This window comes from Lathyrus oleraceus, chromosome 5 (genome assembly GCF_024323335.1).
Source record: "Lathyrus oleraceus cultivar Zhongwan6 chromosome 5, CAAS_Psat_ZW6_1.0, whole genome shotgun sequence".
Taxonomy (NCBI): Eukaryota; Viridiplantae; Streptophyta; class Magnoliopsida; order Fabales; family Fabaceae; genus Lathyrus; species Lathyrus oleraceus.
The window spans coordinates 385,461,862-385,471,490 of NC_066583.1; the positions used below are offsets into that span (position 1 = coordinate 385,461,862).

The 9,629-nt window shown below is 36.6% G+C and overlaps 2 protein-coding genes across 2 annotated transcripts; both read right to left on the reverse strand.

Annotated features, from left to right (window-relative positions):
* Positions 1–288: 288 nt before the first annotated feature.
* Positions 289–5,735, reverse strand: LOC127080888 (uncharacterized). The gene is made up of 7 exons (XM_051021179.1): positions 5,643–5,735; positions 5,427–5,467; positions 1,876–1,954; positions 1,271–1,545; positions 939–1,177; positions 718–824; positions 289–630 (listed from the first exon to the last, which is right to left on the reverse strand). The coding sequence occupies exons 1-7, from the start codon at positions 5,733–5,735 to the stop codon at positions 289–291; spliced, it is 1,176 nt and encodes a 391-aa protein (XP_050877136.1).
* A 215-nt stretch (positions 5,736–5,950) lies between these two features.
* LOC127080889 (uncharacterized) lies at positions 5,951–7,840 on the reverse strand. The gene has a single exon (XM_051021180.1). The coding sequence runs from the start codon at positions 7,838–7,840 to the stop codon at positions 5,951–5,953; it is 1,890 nt and encodes a 629-aa protein (XP_050877137.1).
* Positions 7,841–9,629: the final 1,789 nt, after the last annotated feature.

A 9,629-nucleotide genomic window follows, 5' to 3' on the forward strand; every position in this document is an offset into this window, starting at 1 on the left:
TCACAGTCTTTCAAAATTCTAGCCACCTCATACTCAAATCTTTCTGATCAAATGATTACTTCAAACTCTTGTGATCTTTGAACACTTCAAATATGAAACCAAACAAGTAATGCCTCCAAATCTTAAGTACAAATGCAACAACGGCTAAGCCTAGATCATGTGTAGGATAATTCCTCTTATAACGTTTAACTGTCTAGAAGCGTAAGCCACAACTTACCTATTCTGCATCAGCACACCACCCAAACCCAACATCAAAGCAACACAATACACAACAAAAGACTCATTATGTCAGACTAACTTCTTCTCAATTGGCTTTTCCAAATATTTCTTCAGCTCACTCAGCTCTAAAATGGACATTCTATAAAGAGTCATCAATACAAGACTAGTTTCAGGTACTAAGTTTATATAAAACTCCACCTTGCTATCTGGCGCAAAATCACTGATATCATCAGGAAACACTTCGGGAAAATCACACAAAACTGGTAGCTCTTCCATCGTAGCTTTACTGTCGATTCCCAAAGCAGGAAACATAGAGAACACATGCACCTCTTCTTTCAAGAATTCTTCTACTTGCTTAGCAGATACAAACATCAACTCCCCATCTCCTCTCATCTCTAGAAACATCACAGTCTAGGCAAAACATATTATATGAACACGGTTGAACTCCAACCAATTCATTCCAAGGATAACATCAAGTTGACTCAACTGTAGACAGACCAACTCCATCCCAAAACTCTTACCATAAATAGTAAGAGGACACTTCAAACACACTAATGAATTAGTTATTGAACCATTCGGTGGGGTATCAATAACCATACTTCTAACTATAGAAGACAACTTTAAATCCAATCTCTTAGCACAATCAAGTGAAATAAAATAATGTGTTGCACCCGTGTCAATAAATGAAATCATAGGGATATCATTGATAAAACACGTACCTCGAATCAACCTGTCATCACTAGTAGTCTCTCTCCTTGACAATTCAAAAACCTTACCCCAAGATTGGGCCTTCTTCCGCTTCTTGCAATTAGTACTGATATGGCCTTGTTCCCCATAATTGTAGCAAGTCACAACATTACCCTTACAATCAGCGATAAGGTGCCCTATCTTCCCACATTTGTAACACTTATTCTCATCACTTGTGTACTCATTGGCACAATGACCTATAACATCACACCTATAATAATGGACTGAAGTATGAGCTTCTCCCTCATTTGGATTCTTCTTAAATGTAGCTTTCTATTTTCCCTTGTCAGCAGTAGTCACATACGGCTTCCATCGATATTGACCCTTCCCTTTATTTTCACCGATACTCTTGTAGTGAGAATATCGAGCTTTATTATCTTCATCATAGATTCTGCACTTATTCACCAATACTGAAAAGCGACAAATCTCATGGTAACCAACATCCTGTTTGATCTCGGGATGAAGCTCGCTCTCAAACTTGATGCATTTCGAACCTTCAGCATCATCACTATTATAATGAGGACATAATTTCACTAGCTCTTCAAACTTTGTAGCATACTCTACAACTGTCAAATTTCCCTGCTTCAACTCAAGGAATTAAATCTCCTTCTTGCTACGCACATCCTCCGGAAAGTACTTCTCCATAAACTACGCTCTGAATACAGCCCAGGTAACCTCAGTACTAGTAAACTTTAGCCTTTGGTGTGCGTCATCCCACTAATCCTCCGCTTCCTCAAACAACATGTGAGTACCAAACAATACCTTATGTTTCTTAGTACAGACCATTACTCAAAAAGTCTTTTCAATCTCTTTCAGGCATGTATGAGCATCCTCCGGGTCATACCTACCCCTGAATGTCGGTGGATTATTCCTCAAAAACTTTATCAAGCCACGAAACTCATCACTAACTTGATTTTGTTGCTCATGCAACGCCTGAGCCACTGACTCCAAAGCATCAGCAATTGCGCAATTGTTTCTTCCAGCCATCCTACACAATATCAAACAGAACAGACAGAACAACCAAACTCTGACAGTGTGCACACATATGTCACATACTAGGGAATAATTATCATCCAAAAACCTGGACGGACGGAACAACCAAACTTTGATAACACTATTGTAACACCCTAAACCCCGAAACTTATAAATGAAGAATTACTCGACAATTTAAGGTGTCACCAACGACAATCCTTCAAAAAAACATATACATATAGAAAACACGTAGCGGAAAATAAGCAACATACAACATCTGTCATCGCATGCTCGCATTCACTTAGGGTATCATCACAGTTGAATCATCTTAATCGGAGTAATAAAGCATTAAACTTCAATTTTTGTCTTATAAAGGCTCATCTTTCACAAAGTAACTCAACAGGAAATTCAATATCCAACTCTCAACAACTTCAAAAACATCAATATCAAACATAATAAACGAAAACATCGTTCTCCCCCTAGTGTTACAGAATCATAGCGTAACGACTAATAATAAGAGCGATAATTAATGAAAATAACTCCAAGATCTATTTCCCACTCACAACAGCAACTCTACTCTTTAGTATCTGCAAGATGTCCATGGTGGACAACATCAAAGCAAAGGGGGTGAGAATTCGCATCAATACATTAGTGGTATAAAGTGCAAGGTAGAATTCAAACATCTATTCATACAACGACAATCAAACAACATCATTCTCACACTCAATCCATCAATATACACAACAATTACATATTCATCATTTAATGATGCAATGAGACTCTCAAGTTAAACTAGACTCATATGCATGTGGTACCATATTGTCATCAATTGGTTTACTAAGGAACCAAGCTCACCCTGCTCGATTCCTGAATCCACCCTGCTCAGATTCGGGACAAATCACCAATCTACGCTGCTCGGATTGCAACTTTCCTCTTTCATCAACAACCGCGACATAATGAATGCATGTCGTAACATCTCAATGCAACAACAATATGATTTTTAAAGCCCCCTTTCAATAATAAACAAAACATGCATTGACCCAACGACAACAGTTTCCCTCCCGAACTATCATCCCACAACGACATCAGCATAACATGTTTCATCATCAATATGCTCAACAATTATTCATAATCGTATTCAACATCATATTCATCGACAACATCCAATTAATCGTAATAATTCAACACACTGATTAAAATCATGTTAAATCAGTAACTCACATCAAAACAACATCAAACAACATCTAAAAGTAGTCAAATTGTTCATAAAAGTCAAAAAATAGAATTCTGCAACTCATTATAAGCAAACAGTCCAAATGGGAAACTCTGAGGCTTTTGACGCCCTGGGCGTCACAAGCATGATGCACGTCATCCACATCCAAAGTCAACCCGTCACCATTGTGATGCTCATCAATACATGCAACTGAGAGACATGATGGGCTACCCATCAGCACTTCAAAGGGCATAACTCCCTAGACGTCACCAATCTGACATCTGTCAGCAACCTGCAGCAACACCAGAAAAGTGGTTTTGGAATTTGGAGGTCATGGAATCTCCCAAAATTACTTCTAAACATCCCAAAATCACTTAAATTATATCAAACATGTCATGTAATTCGTTCTAACATAGAAAATAAGTAGTTTAACACATCTAATCAATTAATCCAATAAAAACATGTTTAATAAAAAACCTTTAAAAGTTCATGAATGGTGAAAATACCTTAACACATTAAAATAGAATTTAGCACACCTTTTTGTAAACGAATTTCACCATAACATCATCATATAACAACAATTTATTATCAAATACAAAATTATATTAAATTTCCCAATGCCCTGATGGAGGTTAAGGACTCCTAAACTCTACCTCTCATGCATATACCCATTATTATTTTGGAATAAAATTGATTGACACCATATCCCTTGAATTTCGATGATAACGAAGTATTTAAAGAACAATTGGGTAGTGTAACATCTGATCAAGTAAGCAGTACTATATGATTAAGAACAGGTGAAGAGAAGCTTAAGGGATCTACATCTGAAGATCATACTCTGGCTTTGAAGATCAGTTATGATGACTCTGTCTCTGATGGAAGATCCAGACTTTGAAGAAGTCAACTCTGAAGAAAATCATCCTCTGGTGACCCAGACTCTGAAGTTTCGGAAGTCAAGAAGTGGATTCTGATGTGATCAATCATCTGAAGAGTGAAGTCTGAATGAATTCTACCTTTGATCTAGAGTCTTTTCAATCGAAGAAACTCTGACAGACTCAGAGATTTTTTGATCACATGAAGACTTAAGGATAAATATCTCATTTGATGTCTGAGCTTCAACAGATAATTCCTCTTACAGAAAGGTGTTTGTTTGATGTGTCTAATCAAGTACAAAGGTTAACCAACATTTTGGTAAAAGTCTTCAACGTCTCTTTTTCCCTCTCTTTATAAGGAGTAGAAGATCAGAAGAAGAAGAATACTACCAAGCTACAATATAACATACTACTAGAGACTCTAAACCTTGACAATCAAAGAGAAGTCACTCTGTCAAATTTATAAGACTTAGAACATCTTAACACTTGAGTTTCAAAGATGATATTGTCATAAGTAGCACAAGCATAGGCATAAGTAACACAAACACAAGCAGGAAAAATTCAAATGAACTTTGAGAAGAGAAACTATTCAAATGAACAAAGTGGTGCTATGAATGCTCTTCAAGCATCTACAATAAGGGAGATAAGAAAATGGTTTAAGAAAAATGTATGATCCTAGGATATGACAGAACAGAAAAGATAAATCTCAAATTGCTCATAAACTAGATGTACTCAATTGGATCTTCTCAGATTGTGTATGAATGTCAAATTCAACAGCAGTAAAACCAGATACAATTAGGCGGGAAAATGCAGTAGAAAAAACAGAAATGGAAATATGTAAAAATGCAGGAACATAACAACGCAGTGACGATGAACGAAATAGACACCTATATTAATAATGCAGAAACATGTTTAATGCAGAAATGCATCATCAATGAAACTATGTAAAAAATAACAACAAAAAATTAACCATAAAGATATAAGCGCGTTATATATAAAACCATGAATTCACTGAGTGTTCTCCTTGTTCACAGTGAGTGCATTGCAAGTCTCTACGATTAGAGAACGGAATTTCGGTTTTCAATGCTGGTGTGCGAGCAATTTGCATAGCATGGGATAAAGATAAAATCTTCTTGTGGATTACAATCTCCATTTGTCTCTCTTGTTGAACGATCATACCAACCTGCCATAGTGGGAGTCTTGGGTTGGCTTCTGATGAAGTTTTCATTGTTCTGTTGATTAAACCAGGTTTGTTTTGGCGCTGAGATTGGAGCGCATTGAGTGAGACCATACAAATGAATGCTGCTTCAGCTCCATTTTCAGAATACATATGTTAATTTTTTTCTTCTTTAATATCATTGAGTTCACCTTAACTTCAAAATACAACCTTGGTTTCATGTTACATCTTAAGAAGCGAGTGACATTTATTCTTAACAGACATAGCCTAAAAGCACATACATAAACTCAAATATTAGACAACATACTTACACGGACACATCGACAAATGGAGACAATAATAATTAAAAAATTGAAACGATTTAACGCAACTATATCTTTATGTGTCGTATTAGACATCATAGACCCCTTCCATTTTACCATCAAATCAACTAATTCCTCACTCTTTGAGTCAATTCAGTCACAAATTCTGCAATATTTTCATTAGAATTTCCACCATCATCAACACAATTCCTAGCCACACTCTTCCATTTCATAGCATTCTCTTACATTTCATTTCCCTTAAACAACCTAAGAATCAACTTCAAAGATGATACTGTCATAAGTAACACAAGCACAGGCATAGCAGATTATAAAATATGTGTGTTGATCATATCATATTACTAAATATTGTTATCAACTAAATGGTCGGTATGAAAATAACATCATTGTCATAAGTTTCATTACAAGAGTTTAAAAACAAAATAGATTTTTAAGATGACTGTGGTGGTGGTTGTTGATTCCTTAGAAAACTAGTGAGTAGTTCCCTCAACTCTTCATCTCTCTTCTCCCTTAAAGCCATTAACCGTAACATCTCTTCCTGTTGTCTTGCAAGACGTGCGAGTTCCTTTTGATTCTTCAAGTTTTGCTCTTTTAGCAAAACCATAATTTCATCATCTCTCGCTTTTTCTCTAATGGTTTCTTGAGCTTCTACATGAGCAGCCATATCATGAGAAGAAGAGACTTTTTTTCGGATAGAAATGTTTTTGCTTTGGCTTTCACCTTGAGTTTCATAAGGAACATCAGCATACAAATCGTCAACCTTCCTAGTTTTAGTTTTTGAACCATCATAGCAAAAATTTCCAAAAGTAATAGAGTCAACAAGATTGAGAGGAAAACCAGGTGGAGCACCAATATCATTATCACTTCTGTTGGCTTTTCCTACACGAGTTCTATGTTTCCTCGAACTTGCACTTCTCTTCCGCTGCACAATTTTCTTAACAATATCGCCGTGCTCCAATACAGACTGCTTCCACCACCTTGCATAACGGGCGGTAACACCGGCCTCAAAAAACCGTGAAGGAAAATTCAAAGTTTTATCGGATATAGGCCTGTAGTAGTTCTTCCAAGCGATGTCTTTAGTCTCATTGAATCTAGGCACATAACTTGGAACATCTTGATCCAATCCAAATTGCATAGCAACTCTATGTGGAAGATACTGCTCTATAGAGTCAAATCCAACCAGCTCAGAAACTCGCATGCATATAACAAATGAGAGCATTTGTCTATTCACCAAAACTTTCTTAAATGGTACCAAAATATCATCATTTCCATAAAACATTCCACACTTATCAGCATATTTAACATATGGACGCCAAAGAAAATCATTAATAGCCGAGTCTATTGCCAACCTAACATTGTCAATTTTCAGAGCCTTAACCTTACGCCACCTAAACAATAAAGGGTCTCCATGGTTGATCATCATGGTTTGTGGTTGTGGTTGTAAACTTGTGAATCTCTCCCAAACCCAAATTTGAACCAAGTAAAAGGGTGATTCCAGAGTAACCTCCCAGGGAAATCTTGCACCACCAACAATTGTTTTCTTAAAGAAACTTAAATCTTTATATATGCTAGCCAAAACAGCGGGAGCCAAAGCAATGGGATTCCCTCTAGCAAGATGAATAGAAATAGGAAACAAAGAAGTTTTCACCAATTTGCTTTTATGTGGAAAAACAAAAATGGACAACCAAGTAGCAAGGAATGCTTCATGTTCAATTTCACTACCTTTATCAATGAAAATATCCATCCATATTGATGTTTTAGCCTTACCTTGTTTAGTCTTATAAAGTTTCCGTCTTGCAACGATGAGCTTCTCTTCAACCTCTTTCATTTGTCGGTCTTCAAGTAAGGTGAAAACAGGATCACCAAGAATAGGGTAACCCCCTAAAAGCATGATATCCTCCAAAGTGATAGTTGCTTCACCAAATGGAAACACAAATGTATTTGTCTCGCAACACCAATTCTCGACAACCCCATAAAGCAAGTCTTGGTTTTTGTTTATGCGGCCCCTGGTGCTCATTATAGCTTCATAGATGCCAACTTTTTTCCAAAGCGATTCATGTTTGAGCTTAAGTTTATCAACCCACCTAAACCATTTCGTTTGTGGATGATGCCACCCATGAAAATGGATTGTCAAAGGATATTCCATTGGTTGAGAAACAGAAGATGATGATGAAAATGGGTTAAACTTAAAAGGAGGTTGTTCATGAATGGAGTTTGAAATGGGTTTGAGAAAATGGGCTTTTCTGAAAGTTGGTTTACTATCACCGGTAGGTGAAAGCATGAAATCTTCCCTCACCTCCATGATAGTATCTTCATCCATGATGGGTATGAATGACCCTATTCTTTAAAAGCAACGATAGAGAGTGAGAGTGTGAAAAATAGTAGAGCGTGGTTTGTGCAACTTCACAATAGGATTCTTGTACATGAAGAAAGAGAAAAATGGATAATGCCTGCAAATTTTTTGAAACTTAAGTAAAAATATAATAAATCTTAGAATGAGACCGAGTGAAGCAAGTGCTGGAAAACATGTGTGAGTTGTGTTGAGAAATAAATGCGAGTTCTAAGTTCCGCATTGCTTAGAAAAATGGAAGTTGAGTACTTTATAAGTAAGAGGATCCAACACATATCACTTTAAGGTTTTTGGTGAATATGTGGTGTCTCTCTCATTTGTTTTGGTGAGTGTTTGACTTTTAGGTGAGTGTTTGATCCAATGTGAATGTTTCTCCCTCATGATCACCCATCAGTGGTATTAGAGCTCGGTTCAAGTAAGGGACTAGCTCCTTGTGTCGAAAGTTTTTCTGACATGGTGGTCAGGCAGCGTGTCTCATTGAAGTTCACATGACGAGTAAGAGTAGTTATCAATGGCGGTACAAGCATGTGGATGAAAGAGCTTCCACTTGAGGGAGAGTATATTGGATGGACTTACATTTAAGGGGAGGGGGGTTGTTGGGAAACAAGTGTGAGTTGTGTTGAGAAATAATTGTGAGTTCTAAGTCCCACTTTGCTTAGAAAAGTGGAGGTTGAACATTTTATAAATAAGGGGACCCATACACCTATCATCTTAAGGTTTTTGGTGAATATGTGGTGTCTCTCTCACTTGTTTGGGTGAGTCTTTGACCTTTAGGTGAGATTTTGACTCAATGTAAATGATTCTTTCCATGATGACCCATCAGCAAGAACTCAAGTTTTGATGGATTATACCAATATTTAGGAACTAATGGGGGAGAAAAATCTATATACAAGTTTGCTAAGGAAAGAGAGAGAAAGACAAGAGATATGGATCAAGTGAAGTATGTTAAAGATGAAGAAAGCAAAGTCTTGGTTGAGGAAAAAAGATATAAAAGATAGGTGGAAAACATATTTATAAAATTTATTTAATGAATGATATGATATCTCACTGGCCGGCTCGATATTAGAGAAGAGGATCGAAACTATAATTACTATCGTGGAACTCATAAAAAAGATGTAAATGAAGTATTAGAACGAATGAATAACAATAAGGCGGTTGGGCAATACAGCATAATTATATAAGTTTGGAAAATTCTTGGAAATAGAGGTATTGAGTAGCTCACCAAACTCTTTAATAAAATTACGAGGTCAAAGAAAATGTGGGGTAAATGGAGAAGAAACACTTTAGTTCCAATCTATTAGAACCTGGGGATATACAAAATTATGGAAATTCTAAGAGGATTAAACTTATGAGTCATACTATGAAGTCATGGGAAAAAGTGATTGAACGGAGACTAGGAAAAAAGACTCAAGTTACTAAGAATCAATTTGGTTTTATGCCAAAAAGGTCGACCATGGAAGCGATCTATCTACTACTACGTGTGATTGAGCAGTATTGGATGGACCAACGAGACTTGTACTTAATTCTTATTCACTTGAAGAAGGCGTGTGATAGGGTTCCTAAATAGATATTGGGGAAAGCCCTAGAGAATAAAAGGATTATGATTGTATATATTCGAGTTACCCAAGATATGTATGAAGTGGTATCGACTAGTGTGTTGACACAAGGTGGAGAGACTGAGGATCTTTCCGTTACAACAGGTTTGCATCAAGGTTAAACCATAAGCCCCTACCTTTTTACCTTAATTTTGGATGTGTAC